At 40.1% G+C, this 16,980-nt stretch overlaps 1 protein-coding gene across 1 annotated transcript; it reads right to left on the bottom strand.

Annotated features, from left to right (window-relative positions):
- Positions 1-1,594: 1,594 nt before the first annotated feature.
- Positions 1,595-16,721, bottom strand: LOC133825521 (uncharacterized). Its single transcript, XM_062258450.1, has 2 exons — positions 16,022-16,721; positions 1,595-1,785 (listed from the first exon to the last, which is right to left on the bottom strand). Exons 1-2 carry the CDS (start codon positions 16,719-16,721, stop codon positions 1,595-1,597), a joined length of 891 nt encoding a protein of 296 aa, XP_062114434.1.
- Between the last annotated feature and the right edge of the window lie 259 nt (positions 16,722-16,980).

Here is a 16,980-nt window from a genome sequence, read left to right as displayed (position 1 = left end):
ACCTATGCAAGTACTATTAATAAATAATTCTTGTTAAAGAATTGGCTTGTATTAATTTTACTTTTTATAAGTTATGAAAAAGGGTTGGTCATTTTATATGACTGGTCGCTTATAAGTGTAAGATCATTTTGGTGATCACTCGTACAGACACGTTTTGTCCATTTACTACGAGAAATAAAAAGGGACTGTGCGCAGCCAGTCAATCTTGCAAACTATTGTATTTATTACAAGTATTTTCTCATTACGTGTGTTGTTTTGCTATATTATTGTTTTAAATTCTCTACTACGAGCAGTAATGTTCGAACATGTCCTAGTTAAGACAAGTGACCGAGGACCTAAAGCTCCTATATCACTTGGGGGGCATATAAGGTATCTAGCAAGCAAAGCATATCGAAAGGTATGTAAACACATTAACAAAATAAGTGAAAGCATGCTAAGGTACTTAGAGTATTTTTTAAAATTTTGTTATTTTGTTAAATCAATCCAAAGTACTATGCTAAGTTCAGTCATGCGAACAGATGTTATAATAAAGTGCAAATATATTATAATATCAAAAAATAATCCTTTTACACCGCGAGCAGTTACTGCTCTGATGTAATTGTTTGATTAAAAGGGAAAAAGTTTCCCATGCAGCAATAAAAGTTAAAAAATAAATTGTCTTTACATCACGACCCGTAGGTCTTGAGGAGTGTCCTGGTCGACTGTACTTCCAGCTTCATTTTTCACGCCATCAATCCCCGTTGCTAAGGAAATTTCTGGGGAAGCAGGAATTTTGGCTCTTTCTTCTTCCTCCAGGTGAATAGTGCACCGGGCTATTTGAGTTCGCCTCAGGCGCTCAGAAAGGTAGTTGAAGTTGGCCTCGCGGTTGTGCTTCCAGAACTCATAGAAGCAGAGGTGGGAGGCCTCCCTGTACTTCTCCAAGTTTCTGGCATTCGTCTCCTCAAGCTCCTTGACGCGCCCCTCCAGCTCCTCAGTCTCCTTTCTGTTCGTAATCAGCAACCTCAAGTTATTTGGCCTCTTGGCAGTTAAGTTTAGCACACTCCCTAAACTTCACTTTGTCGGCATTGGCGTTGGCCAGGGTAGTCTGAAACTGCAGCAACTCTTCCATCAACTGGGAGTTTTGCTCGATTAGTTTGGTGTTCTTGCTGAGCAGTTCGGTGTTTTTCTCGAGCAGCGCAACGTTCTTCCCCTCGAGCACCTTCATCGCCTCAATATGCTTAGTGTCGAAGTCTTTAGTCTGGGTGACCAAAGCCCCTGTGCGGCGTCAACTGGCAGTTATAGTCAGCAATCCCTGCAATCAGGAGAAAAGATAAGATGATGGCAGAAAAATGACAAAGTAAAATTTACTAGCTAAAGAAAAGTAACTTACCCTTGCTATCTCGTTCAGCCCTCGATTTATTATCTAGTCGGCTTCCATGGAGTTGGTGCCGAAAATGGCCTCTCGACTGCATTTGTGCTCTGAGAGTTTGTATATCCTCTCTCTGGCTGAGCCAACTATGGTGCTGGTCAGGGCGTCTTCAGGTTGATTACCCTGAGGTGTCTGTTCGGTTGGTGCTGGAGGGGTAGAGTGCTGGTCGGCTGGTGCAGGTGGAGACTACTGGTCGAGTGGAGAGGGAGGTGGCGTTGTTTCTTTTGAAGGAGCAGCTGCTGTAGGATGATCCTCAGTCCGAGCCTTCTTTGAAGCAGCTTTGCTACTTTCCCCGCGAAGTCGCTTGCTGTCTTTCTCCCTGCTCGAGGGAGCAGCAAATGCAATGTAGTGATGGAACATGTATCCAGATGACATATCTGCAAGTGAAGAAACATTGCGAGCAGTCAGACAATATGTATAGGTGGAGATGAAATAAAAAACAAGAAAATTATAAGTAAAGTACCCGTGCTATAACTACTGGTCACTACATTACTTACGGAACTATTTCTACACTCACTCACTGCCTGGAAGAAATCTGAATTTAAATTTGGAGTGTACTTAAAGTTGCCGTCCCCGTCAAATAAATGACAGGGAATGGGCAAACTGTCTAAGATTGAGAAGACAGTACCGTTCTCATCTGAAGACTCGTCGATGGGTGCAGGGAGCTCAGAAGCTTTCTTTTTGCCCTTTCCCAAAGGGGCAAGGGGATCAACTACTCGCGGGGTGCTGGAGGGTTCCCTGATTGTCACTCCAGTTGTCCTCCTCCTTGGAGGTTGCGACACATCTAGGTACTGCTCGGGAATTTCTCCACCAGTGGCACTCCCCAGCGTTGACTCCCTCACGTCCTGGTGAGGTGCCAGAAGCCCGATCAGCCTTAGGTTGGCTTCAGTGACTAGTTGTTTGATGCTTTTTTCTACGTCAGTCATGCTGGCTAGTAGTGCTGCTCGAAGCTCCATTTCTGGAGTAGGAGCTGGTTGCAGCCATGGACATGAAGAGAACTAATTTTCTAAGGAAAACGCAGATAAAATAAAAGAAAATAAACGACCAAGAGAACGAAAAAGTTACCTCCTTGGGTGAAGGCTAGGTTGTTGGTGACCAGGTCAGTGGTTAAAAAGTACTCCTCGTAGTACTTTCCTACATTGGACTTGTAGGTAGTCCCACTCAGGAAGGTGCGGGTCGATTCCTGATGGAAAAAATGAAAGAACCCCGTGTTGTCCTGGTTGGGGTTAGATTTGAGATCGAACAGGTAGTTGATCTCATGAGGCGAAGGGACATGCCATTTTTTATGGATGTAAAGGATATAGAGTGCAGAAAGCATTCTATACCCGTTCAGGGTTATTTGGAAAGGACCGACCTCGAAGTAATTGGCCACTCCTTCGAAGTAAGGATGGAGAGGTAGGATTGCTCCTGCCTCAATGTGATACCTCGACCAGGCGCCGCCGAGCAGATTCGCCCGTTGGTCGGTGGTAGGAAGAAATAGAGAAACCCCAGACAGTTCGTACTTTATGAGGAAATTGTTTACCATCCTAGCAGTGATTATGCTAGGAGGAGCTGGGTACCATTCGACGTCTAGTCGAAGGACATCACGGGGGTGGGCCTGTGTTTGGATTTCGGGACCAGTGGTTTCGACTCTACCACTGGTCGAGGGAATTTTATCCCGAGGAGTAGGCTGATTTTCAGAAGGTTGAGATGGTTTCTTTTTCTGGGTAGTGGATTTTACTCTACCCATATTTGGTGGACTTGAATGAGGTCTGTTGGGTGGAATTTGAGAAAAAAGGATCTCTGGGATAAGTAGTGACGGCTGTTCTTCATCCACGAGCAGCTGAGCGAGTAGGTCGTCGACAATTGGCCTCTCACCTCCCCACGGATCTTGCATGAAAGTCTGCGAACAGAGAAGGGGAGATGAGAATCTACGGCCTAAAAACTTGTGTTAAGAGTTGGAATAATATTGCTTGCGTATAAAAGTCAAGCTTTTATACGACCAACAACATTCTAGCAAAAATACTAAATTACATACGAGTAGTTTGGAAAACAGATCAAAAAGCAGAAGTAAAAATCTTTTTGGGAAAAACTTTTTTGACTTTGGAGAGGCGGGAAAAACCCAGTTTTTCTACAAGCTTAAAAATCAAATTTTTACCTCGATTTTACACCCTAAATTCATGATCCTAACTACCAAACTAATTCCTAACCCCAGCAAGGTGTTATCCTCCTACCATATTTAGTACAGATCAACATACCCATTTACCTCGAAACCATTTTGCAAGAACTGACATAGATATTCAAGGACTCATAAATCAAAAATTAAGGAAAAACAGGCATTACACGACACAACATAACAGAAAGGAATCGATCACAAGACTTACTTGGATGAAGGATTGGAGTGAAGATTTCAGAAGATTGGATAGGCGCACCTTGGATCAGCGAAGTTTTCTGGGTTTGTTTTGCTTTGTTCTTCAGAGTTCTTGAAGGCAAGAAGATTGGTAAAAAGTGAAAAGTGAAAAAATGGGTTATCTATATTGATCGTGGCACTGTAAAAGAGGTAATAATGGGATTAACTTTTCAAGGCATGGGGAAGCACAATAGCCGTCAGAAAAATTTTGGGAAACTGAAAAGACATGATTGGTTGCCTTTTTCGAGAAGGCATGGACAGCTCTGACAGATTTGGTGGGGTATGCGAAGAGTCAGTCTCCTAAGTTTACTTTATGCTGGTCGCAGTAAAATAAACTTGGGGGGCAAATGTTTACCCAAAAATGGCTCCTGATAACGTGGCAAGAATTTTTTACACGTAGTTGGCATGTGGTAGCGTTAAAGTGAAGGGATGTTGTTTGCTTATCGACCAGATGTTTATTGCTTCATCAGATCTCGCGTTTAGATGCGACCAGTCTGGTCGCATGCTTCGGTTTATTTCCTTTAAGATGCGCAATCTTGTAATAACTACATTAACTATATTTTCTCTTTATTGCCTTGATACGCTGATATTAAGGCTAATTAAGGCCCATTGGCCCATGTCACCCCCTTGAGCCTATAAATATGAATGAGAGGGCTCAAGGAAGGGACTTTTAAACCTTGAACTTGAATACTCATAGAGAGAGCATAGTGTGATTATCCAAAAAAAAGTTGTAATTCTCCTAAGGCTGGTGAAACTCAAGAACCCTAGTTCTTTGATCACTTTATTGGGATTCAACATCAATAAGAACACTAAATGGACGCAGGATATTACCACACAGTTGGGGCCGAACCACTATAAATCACTTGTGTCACTTTTTTCCCATTTGATTCTCTCCTTAATTTCCTTTTTATTCTTTGTCGTTATTTTGACTCCGTGTCGTTGGCCAAATCAAGGGTCAACATAATCAATATATGTAGTTCTGTCCTCCATTATTGGTTCGTTAATTAGAGCTGGTCAAAATTACCTTTTAACCCTTCTAATTACCTATTGATCCTTAAGTACCATTAATTCACTATGGAATAATTAATCTATAATCTAATTACAGATTTGAGCTCAATAACTATTCAGCTCCAGAATCAACCCTTAAGGGAACCAATATTCAATCTGTTAGGAAAGCATGGATTCCAATATTGTAATTCATGTTCCCAGCCATCCATGATATTGAATCTCCAAAACAAAAGTCATTAGCCTCATTATTATAAGAGGCCTTAACGAGTGGATAAATAGATCCAATAAACATAAACAGGAGTTCATGAATACTCAGGATTAAAACTGATCTGCAAATGATCGTCTATTATGACAAGAATTAAATCTTTATGTCAAACGACAAGTTTATAAAGATAATTTATTCTCATAGGTCATGTCATATATAATTTCTATTATATACAACACATTTACTAAGATGTCTATCCACATCAGTAATATGAATCTAGATTACTTGCATCTCGTATGCTTAGCAAACCGTACTAGTAATCATTCATTAAAGATTCCTTACTTTAATATGTTACTGACTATTTTATTCATTATATATGATCTTAATTCTCTCGTACTAATACAAGATCATATTCTCATAAATGAATAGGGAATTTTCTGGATATTATTATATAATTAATTCAAAATTTAATTATAACATTCAAATATAATAAAATTATACTTTTATTTAAAGCAATAAAATGTATTTACATGCTTTTAGGGCATTAATCCTAACACTTCATTCTTATCTTTAGATAGTGTGTCTCTTTCCAAGTATTCTAGTATTGGATTCATCCATGTTTGATTAGTCAAGATGTCACTTGCCATCTCTCCTTCGCCCTTCCAGGTGGCTGGCCATTGGAGATAAACTATTGGAATTTCCTTATGGTTGGTTGTCTGGATGGATGACCCGAGGTTGGCTAGAGCGTCCGCATGAATGTTCTCTCCTCTTGGCACTTGGCTGATGGTGAACTCGTCAAAGCCCGATTGAAGCTCCTTGGTCTTATTGAGGTATGCTGTCATTTTATCATCTCAAGCCTAGTAGCTTCCTTGCATTTGGTTGACTACCAGCTGTGAGTCGCTGAACACATTGATCTGCCTGACTCCAATTTCTTTGGCGAGTACAAGTCCAGCAATCATCGCCTCATATTCTGCTTCATTGTTTGTAGCTTTAAACCTGCATCTGATTTCTTTGATTCTCCTTGAGGGGAGGTCAGAACAAGTCTGAGTCTACTTCCTCTTATGTTACTTGAGCCGTCTGTGTGGGGTTTACAAATGCTGACTCAATGTCTCTCAGTTAGGCAATAAAGTTCTTTTTCTTCTTGCATGTGATTGTTAGGTGTAAAATCGGTAATGAAATAAGCTAATACCTGAGACTTCCACGAGGTTCGTGGTCTATATGATATGTCGTATTCGTTGATTTTGATTGCCCATTTGGTTAGTCTACCTGATAGCTCTAGTTTGTGCAAAATGGTCTTGAGAGGGAATGTAGTCAGTACTATTATTGGGTGGCAATGAAAGTATCGACATAGCTTTCTTGCTGCATGGACGGGTGCTAGTACCAGCTTCTCCAGCTGGCTGTATCGAGTTTCTACATCAAGTAAGGATTTACTTACATAATAAATTGGGAATTGTTTACCTTCATCCCCTCTGATTAGAACTGCGCTTATTGGTGTTTTGGATACAGCCAAATGGATGAACAACAGTTCGTGATCTTTTGGTTTGGATAATAGAGGCAGACTGGATAAGTACTGCTTCAACTTGGTTGGCGCTTCTTCATATTCTATCGTCCATTCGAAGGTCTTGGATTTCGTTAGTGTGTTAAAGAATAGGTGACATCGTTCTGAAGACTTCGAGATGAATCAGCTGAGTGCTGCAATGCATCTAGTTAACTTCTGTACGTCTTTTCCTCACGTTGGAGAAGGTATCCATTGGATTGATTCTATCTGTGCTGTGTTAACCTCGATTCCCCTTTTAGTTACTAAGAATCCAAGGAACTTCCCTACAGTCACACCAAAAGAGCATTTAATTGGATTTAATTTCATGTTATATTTCCTAAGAATGTCAAAAGGTTGTTTTAAATGTCTGATATGGTCCTCTGCAATGAAGGATTTGACGAGCATGTCGTCAATGTAGACTTCCATCGTCTTCCTCGACAAGTCTACTAACATCTTGTGGACTAATCTCTGGTAAGTTGCTCCTGCGTTCTTCAGTCCAGAATGACATGACCTAGTAGCAGAATATGCCCAATTTGGTCATGAAGTGTAGCGTCTCGAAATTTTACTTAGTTAGACAGTAGTAGCTTGTGCTGTAGTATTTTAGTTTTCGTGGTTATTGGTTCAAGTTGAGATTTATTTGGAAACTCATAGAGATAGTTATGAATTTTATAAGTTTAACTTATAGTTTAGAAAAATTAATTTTATCATAAGGTTTGATTATTGAAGCTGGTACTAGAAATATTATTTATTATACCCTAAGGTTTAAATAGAATAATTAAGAATGTGACATTTGTCACATGTATGCTTATTAAGGATTTAAGGATTTTAGATGAATAAATTAATAAAGGATAAACCTAGGTAGTCTAGAATCTTCCCTCAGTTGTTAGGATCTCGTATTACTCAGTCAAAGTGGTTTTAAACAACTTTAAGTATGCCAAAAGTGTGCAAAAACTTGTTTAATATATCAGCGTAAGCCGATATATCGCAGCTATAAGGGCCGATATATCGCCTATGATGATACGGAAAACACGTCGACTTCACACGAACGAAACCACAGAGCCTCGAGAATATGGGGGAGGCGATATATTGCCTATAGGGGGTGATATATCAGCTCCACTTGAATATTTTGAAATTCTGTGGAATCCGAGCTAGAAACCGCCCTCAAAACCTTAGACTTGCTCTTGAGCGATTTTGACTGAGTTTGGGGCATCTGTTGAGCAGAAAATTCAATTTTTATTCATTTTAATGGGAGTTAGTTTCACTCCTTGATCTCTATAAATAGGACCCTTCACTTAGCCATTTGCATCATCTTTCGAGGGTTACGATATTGATGATTATGTGGAAATAACTGATGATATGCTAGATGAAGGGTCAGATATAGAAGATCCTGATTTTTAGAAATTTTACCCTAGTTATTATTAGTATTGTTTCTATATTTTGAATTATTATTGTAATAAGTGAAAATCTTTTTCCAAATGGATAAAGTTGTTATTTTTGAATGTCATGTATGCATTTTTTTATGAATTTATTTTATTAAATCATAATTAACTTAGAATAAATTCAACAAATAATGACTGAGTTCGATGAGGGTGGATACAAATCAATGAACCAGGTTCTGTATTTAGAGTTTAGGGGGCCATAGTAGTGGGAATGATTTTACTGATCCCAGCCCTCCCTCAATATGGTTAACTTTGGAACAACGACAAGTTTCGAGCCTGAGAATTAAGTCATATAGGGTGGTTAGAAACAAACTTAGAAAATAATAAAGATGGCAAGCAAGTCTGAACCCAAGCAACACATTTAGACTAAGAATGGTCGAAACCATAACAACCAACATAGAAATAATGACAGAAAAGAAAGCATCCTGATAATAAACAGACCGACGCTGACAAAAGAGCACAGACTAGTAATTGTAATAATAGGTGGGGTTATGTGGAATACCTTCAGTGCTCTAAGTGCCAGAAATGACATACTGGGGAGTGTCGTGCAAATAGCAAGGGATGTTACAACTGTGGCCAGGAATGTCACCGAAAAAGGGATTGTCCGCAACTCAAACTAAAAGAAAAGAAGGAGAAAAAGATGGTTCTAACCAAAGTCTTCTCCTTGACCTAGGGAGAACCCGAAACTAGTAACAAAGTGGTCACAGGTCAGCTTCCTATCCTCGATAATATATGTTTAGTATTGTTTGATTCAGGAGCAACACACTCGTATATCTTGTTAGGAATGATAGAGAAATCAGACAAACATTGTGAAAGATGTAGAACTAGGTTTGTTACAGAACTTCCTTCGGGCGAAATGGTTCTTTCATCACAAATAGTACAAGAAGTACCAATCAAAGTCGAGGGCACAGAGCTAGAAGGAGACCTGATAGAGCTAGAGATCAAGGACTTCGACGTAATACTGGGCATGGACTGGTTAGAAGGACATAGTACAACAATCGACTATAGACGTAAGCAAGTTACGTTCGAAACTCTTGAGGGCTAGAAACTATGTTTTATGGGAAAGGTTTCAGGACTGCGGACACTGGTTATCTCACACTCAAAGCGAAGAGGATGATAGAGAAAGGATGTCACACATTCTTAGCAAGCGTCACAGATGTGGCAAAGAAACCACCATTAAAGGTTGGAGACGTCCGCATTATAAATGAATTTCCAGAGATATTTCCTGATGACTTACCAGGCTTACCCTTACTCAGAAAATTGACTTCACAATCGAACTAGTACCGGGAATTGAGCATATCTCAAAGGCACCATATCGGATGGCACCTACCAAACTCAAGGAGTAGAAAACCCAGTTACAAGAGCTCTTAGACTTGGGTTTCATTAGACCGAGCCATTCGCCATGGGGGGCACCGGTTCTATTTGTGAAGAAGAAGGATGGAAGCATGCAGATGTGTATTGATTACCGTGAGCTGAACAATGTGAAAATTAAGAACAAGTACCTGCTACCCCGGATCGATGACTTATTTGATCAACTCAGAGGAGTGACTGCATTTTCAAAGATTGATCTACGGTCCAGTTATCACCAGCTCAAGGTAAGGGAAGAAGATATACCAAAGACAGATTTTAGGACTCGATACGGATACTACGAGTTTCTAGTTATGTCTCTTGGTATTACCTACGCTCCAGCCGCATTTATGAACTGAATGAATCTGGTCTTCAAGGATTACTTGGAAAAATTTGTCATGGTATTCATTGACTATATATTGGTGCACTCTAAGGACGAAGTCGAACACGAGGAACATTTAAGACCGACCATGCTGTGACTAAAGGAGCACCAACTTTACACCAAGTTCAAGAAATGTGAATTCTGGCTATCACAAGTAGCGTTTCTCGGCTACATAGTATCCAAAGACGGAGTCGCAGTAGACCCAACTAAGGTAGAGGTTGTGAAGGATTGGCCAAGACCTAAGAATGCGTCAATGGTTAGAATTTTTCTCGGGCTAGCAGGCTATTATTGGAGATTTTTAGAAGGATGTTCTAAGATAGCCACTCCACTTACTAACCTTACCCGGAAGCAACAAAAGTACAACTGGGCGGATAAATGTCAAGAAAGCTTCCAGTTGCTCAAAAGACAAAATGTGTTCAGCACTAGTACTTTGCGTACCAACACCTAACGACAAGTTTGTAGTATACTGTGATGCGTCCAAGCAAGGTTTAAGCTGTGTGATGATGCAAAATGACAAGGTAACAGCCTACGCCTTAAGACAGTTGAAGGAATACATGATATGGAGTTGGCAGCGGTGGTTTTCGTACTGAAAATCTGGTGCCACTATCTTTATGGAGAACAGTGTGAGATCTGTATGGACCATGAAAGCTTAAAATATTTCTTCACGCAAAAAGAGCTCAATATGAGGAAACACAGGTGGTTGGACCTAGTAAAGGACTATGACTGTGAAATCCTATTCCTACCAGGAAAGGTGAATGTAGTTGCAGATGCGTTAAGCCGGAAGAGTTACAGAAATCTGGCAGCATTATCCGGAATTGAAAAGTCGTTTCAACAAGACCTGATTAATGCCGGGATAGAAATAGTCATGGGTCAACTGGCTAACTTGTCCATCCAGTCGAGTTTACTAGATTATATACGGATTGGGCAAGGGAATGATGACACATTATTATCACATATGGTTGCACTCAAAGAAGTTAAGACTATAGATTTCTCTATTAACAAGATAGGGGTTCTTGAGATATATGAGTCAGGTATGCATGCCGAATGACCATGGAATTAAGATAAAGATTTTAGAAGAGGCACATACTACCCCATACTTAGTTCACTCGGGGTTTACCAAGATAACCCACGACCATAAGGTACTATATTGGTGGCCGGGAATGAAGAAAGACGTAGCAGAGTATGTGTCCAAATGCCTAATATGCCAGCAAGTAAAGGCAGAACATCAGTGACCCGCAGAATTATTGCAACCACTTAGTATTCTGGAATAGAAGTGGGAAGACATAGCCATGGACTTCGTGACAGGATTACCACGAACAAATAAGCAACACGGCTCGGCTTAGGTTGTGGTAGGTAGACTCACCAAGTCAGCTCACTTCCTGCCTGTCAAGACTACATAAACTACGGACCAGTATGCAGACATTTATGTTCAAGAAATTGTACGAATGCTTGGAATCCCTAAGACCATAGTATCTGATAGAGGATCAGTGTTTACATCAAGATTTTGGGGAAGCTTGCAGCGTGCCATGGGTACCAAGATAAGTCTCAGTACGATATTTCATCCTCACACCGACAGACAATCCGGGTGTACCATACAGATTTTAGAAGATATGTTGCGCGCTTGTGTAATAGACTTTTGAGGATCGTGGAGTAAGTATTTTCTACTTATAGGATTCTCCTACAATAATAGTTACCACGCAACTATTGGTATGGCACACAATGAGCTACTTTATGGAAGGAAATTCTAGTTGCTATTGCATTGGGATGAGGTAGGAGAAAGATAACTTCTTGGACCCAAGGCTGTTAGTGAGGCTCAAGATGTAGTGGAACTTATTATAAAACGTATGCTCGCTGCTAAGAACCGAAAAAAGAGTTATGCAGATGCCAAGCGACGAGACGTGGACTTTAAAGTCAGAGATCAAGCCTTCTTAAGAATATCTCCTATGAAAGGAGTGAAGCGGTTTGGGAAGAAAGGCAAACTTACTCCTCGATTTATAGGTCCTTTTTAGATATTGGACAAGGTAGGACTAGTAGCATATAGATTAACCCTACTGCCAGCTATATCAGATAGCCATAATGTGTTTCACGTCTCAATGTTGCGTAGATATGTGTCAGACCCATCCCACATTATCAAGTATGATAAGTTAGGACTTCAGAATGACCTAAGTTATGAGGAACGACCGGTTAGCATCCTAGAGAAGGAAATGAAGGAATTACGGTCTAAGAGTATTCCAATAGTCAATGTCGTATGGAGTAATAGTATAGATTGGGAGGCAACATGGGAATTGGAGGAAGACATCCGAGCACGGTATCCGAAATTGTTTGGTAAGTGAATTTCGGGGACGAAATTATTTTAAGTAGGGGAGAACTGTAGCATCTCATAATTTTACTTAGTTAGATAGTAGTAGCTTTTGCTGTAGTATTTTAGTTTTCATGGTTATTGGTTCAAGCCGAGATTTATTTGGAAACTCATAGAGATAGTTATGGATTTTATAAGTTTAACCTATAGTTTCAAAATATTAATTTTATCATAAGATTTGATTATTGAAGCTGGTCCTATAAATATTATTTATTATAACATAACTTTTAGATAGAATAATTAAGAATGTGACTGTGACAATCAAAAACCCATGATCCACAGGGGGAAAGATCGGGTAAAAGCTATGCAATCCCACATCGCCCGGGGAAGGTCAAGTGTGATGATTCTATGATTGTGTAGGTATGGGACTTCACAGTTGAAGATGGCTTAAATGGATTGATGGGTACTACATATGCCAACAATATGTTTCTTCTTTTTAGTAGTCCATCACTTGATAACTCCAAAGTTAAGCGTGCTTGACCTGGAGTAGTCTCATGATGGGTGACCGCCTGGGAAGTTTTTCCAAGAAGCGTGCAAGTGAGAACAAAGCATGCTGGAAATACTTGTGTTGGTTTGTAGGGCCAATCGTCATTCAGGAAGCAACCATAGTGGTGTGGGGCGTTACAAATGGTATCAGAGCCTTGACCCAGCCGAAAATGTGACCGACGGGGATGTCGGACCCCTAAGGGGGGTGATTGTGACAGTCAGAATCTCGTGATTCGTAGGGGGAAAGATCGGGTAAGATCTGTGCAATCCCACATCGCCTGGTAAAGGTCAAGTGTGATGATTCTAAAACTGTGTAGGTATGGGACGACACAGTTGAAGAGGGCTTAAACGGATTGATGGGTACTACCTATGCCAACAAGATGCATCTTCTTTTAAGTAGTCCATCACTTGAGAACTCCAAAGTTAAGCATGCTTGATCTGGAGTAGTCTCATGATGGGTGACCTCTTGGGAAGTTTTCCCAGGAACCGTGCAAGTGAGGACAAAGCATGATGGAAATACTCGTGTTGGTGTCAAGGGCCAATCGTCATTCCAGGAAGCAGCCATAGTGACGTGGGGCGTTACAAATGGTATTAGAGCCTTGACCCAGCCAGTAGCGTGGCCGACGGGGACGTTAGACCCCGAAGAGGGGTGATTGTGACAGTTAGAATCCCGTAATTCGTCGGGGAAAGATTGGGAAAAAGCTGTGCAATCCCACATCACCAGGGGAAGGTCAAGTGTGATGATTCTAAGGCTGTGTATGTATAGGACTACATAGTTGAAGATGGCTTAAATGGATTGATGGGTATTACCTATGTCAACAAGATGCATCTTCTTCTTGGTAGTCCATTACTTGAGAATTCCAAAGTTAAGTGTGCTTGACCTGGAGTAGTCTCATGATGGGTGACCTCCTGGGAAGTTTTCCCAGGAACCGTGCAAGTGAAGACAAAGCACTCTGGAAAGACTCGTGTTGGTTTGTAGGGCCAATCGTCATTCCAGGAAGCAGCCATAGTGACGTGGGGCGTTACAGTGACATTTGTCATATGTATGTTTATTAAGGATTTATGGATTTTAGATGAATAAATTAATAAAGGATAGACCTAGGAAGTCTAGTATCTTCCCTCAGCTATTAGGATCTCGTATTACTCAGTCAAGGTGGTTTTAAACAACTTTAAGTGTGTTGAAAGTGTGCAAAAACGTGTTTAATATATCAGTGTAAGCCGATATATCGCAGCTATAGAGGTTGATATATCGCCTATGATACAGAAAACACGTCAACTTCACACAAATGAAACCACAGATCCTCGAGAATATGGGGGAGGCGATATATCGCCTATAAGGGGTGATATATCGCCTCCACTTGCATATTTTGAAAGTCCGTGGAATCCGAGCTAGAAACAATCATCGATAACTTGGACTTGCTCTTGAACAATTTTGACCGAGTTCTGGGCATCTGTTGAGCAGAAAATTCAATTTTTATTCATTTATTTATTCATTTTAATGGGAGTTAGTTTCACTCCTTGAACTCTATAAATAAGACCCTTTACTCAGCCATTTGCATCATCTTTCAAACACTTATTAGAGCCTCCAAGTTGCTAAATTTGTTCTAGAGAGAAACACTAGGGTATTGGGGTTGAAAGCTTACAAATCTAAGCTTTTCTAAACACTTGGGAAGTAAGCTAGAGTGTGATTTCGGTATTGAGGTGTAGATCAAAGTTCTAACCTATCTAAGGTACTTTTATCCTCTGGTTTAGTTCATTATAGTTCCTCTTATTCTTTTCTTTTTCCTCATATCCTAACTTGTTATAATGGATTTTGGTTAGGTGTTTGATTTTCCTTAAAACTTAAGGTTTTTGGTTAGTTCTTATCTTGGTGGTTTATATCTCTTTTTTTCGTCTTCTTTTTATTAGGAAACTTATAGTTTTACTGTTTGATTTTAGGAGTTTCCAATCCAGCACTTGTCTCTAATACCCCGGTTTTTTGTAAGGAAAATTAGTTAGATTTTATGTGTTATGATTATGTTTATATGCTATGTGTATGTATGTATGTATGTATGTATGTATGTATGTATGTATGTATGTATGTTATTTTTATGTTTGTAGTCGCTTGGGAAATATGGTTGCTTAGATAGAAAATAAGCGAATCTCGAGATTTTTATCATTATCGTAGCCTATAGTTGTGTTTAAACCTACCTCTACATAGTAGCAAGAGGACCTAGATGGTTTCTATCACATAATAAAGTAATGAGTTAATGGTCATTAATTTGTAGTCTAATGTTTTATGTTTTATGTTTTTACGTCTTATGTTTTATGTTATGCTTTAGTAGTTTTTCCTTACTGGGCATTAGACTCATTCCTTTTTATTTAGATAGTGCAGGTAAATGAATATGGAAGGTGGGACGAATTCTAGGTGGCTTTGGCATGTGTATTGGGAGAGGACTAAAGAAATGGACTGATGGAATCGATCAAGGATGACATTAATATTTGAGTCTTTATTTATGTATTTATGATTTTCGCATTTAGTATTTGAACAATTTATTAAAGGTTTTGTTTTTCTATTTATTAATGGTTTTGAACAATTTATGGGATCCCATATTTTGGATTTTGTATAATAAAGTTCTATTACTTTATGTATATATATATCCAAAAGATAGTAGTATGTCTTAGTAGTTTTTTTAAAGGTCCGAGTCCTTTTAGTTAGTCGGGTCTTTACATGAAGGCTGTCTTTTCCTGGTCGTCTGGAAGCATCAGGATCTGTTTGTATCTTGAGTATGCATCCATGAGGCTTAGGAGTTCATGATCAGTTGTGGCTTCTACCAGCATGTCTATGTTTGGTAATGGGAATGAGTCCTTAGGACACGCGTTGTTGAGGTCTATGAAGTCGATGAAGACTCGCCATTTGACATTCTTCTTCTTCACAATGACTACGTTGACCAGCCCGTCGGGATAGTGCACCTCCCTCACAAACCCATTATCAATGAGCTTCTGAACTTCTTCATTGATGGCCTTGTTCCTTTCAGAGGTGAATTTTCTTCTTTTTTGTTTCCTTGGTGGGTAGTATGGGTCAAACTAAAATTTATGGACAATAATTTCGGGGTCAATTCTAGTCATGTCTGCATTGGACCAAGCAAAACAATCATAATGGGCAGATAGAAAATCAATGAGTTTAGTTCTGATGTCAGGGTCCAATCGTGATCCGATTTTGACATTGTGGTCCAGGAAGTTTGGATGTATCTGAACTTCATCCAGCTCCTCCATGTATGGTTGGTCCATTTGGGAGTCAGCCAGTTAGTCTTGCTATAATTGCTATAACTGAGCGGGTTTGGCCTTCATAGTAGTCTGGTAACATGCTCTTGAGTCTTTTTGCTGGCCTTTGATTTCTTTCACTCCCCATTTAGTTGGGAACCTTAGAACTTGGTGGTATGTTGAAGGGACTGCCTCCATTTCATGTATCCATGGTCAACCTAGTATCACGTTATAAGCAGACAGAGAGTCTACCACCAGGAATCTTGTGCATAGATTGATTCCTTCGGAATAGACAGGTAGCTCGATCTTTCCTATCATGTTCTTTTGCTCTCCATTGAAACCGATGAGGATTATAATCTTCTTTATGATCGTTGATTCATCTATCCCCATTTCCTTGAGAGCACTTAAAAACAAAATGTTAGCTGAACTGCCATTATCAATAAGTATACGTTTAGTAAGACGGTTAGCAATGTAAAATGCAATAACAAGAGCATCGTGACGCGGGTTGAGGAGTCTGGTTGACTCTATTGTCGTGAAACTGATGGTTTGTGCTGGTAGGTTGATGGTATTCTTCTCAGTCCCACTGGACTCTCCTTTGATCCAGTTGGTCTTCCTGGCATGTGTTTTGGCTGCTGAATGGGTGACTCCGTGTACCTCAGAGCCACTAGTTATTACGTTCACTGTTCGTTCATTAGTAGGTGGTTTTGGCGGGGTTACTTCTCTTTGGACAGCTGACCTGTCTGCCTCCTGCTGAAATGTTCGTTTACCATTGTTTGTGAGCAGGTTAGTCAGGTGACCACGTCTTAATAGGTTGGATACTTTGAGTCTTAAGGCAATGCACTCATCCATTCGATGACCACGGTCATTGTGGAATTCAAACCATTTTGTTTTGTCTCGCTTGTCAGATGGAGTCCTCATCCTTTCTGGCCATTTTAGTTTGTCTCTGAGTCGTTTTAGTACGCCAATGACTTCGGCTGGTGAGATTGAAAGATTGTATTCTGGTATCTTTGGTCCATCTCAGAGACGTGTCTCGGACGACCGATTGCAGTCCCTTCTTCAGTTCTCTGATCTACAAGGATACGGGTATTGCTCAGACCGTCTGTCACTCCGTCGTTCTGTCTACCCTTGAGTCTCTTCGAGTGTCTTTCCTTGGAGAAGAGTGATAATAGTTAGCTTC

The sequence above is a fragment of the Humulus lupulus genome, chromosome 3 (assembly GCF_963169125.1).
Source record: "Humulus lupulus chromosome 3, drHumLupu1.1, whole genome shotgun sequence".
Taxonomy (NCBI): domain Eukaryota; kingdom Viridiplantae; phylum Streptophyta; class Magnoliopsida; order Rosales; family Cannabaceae; genus Humulus; species Humulus lupulus.
This window is presented reverse-complemented; position numbering and strand designations above follow the sequence as displayed.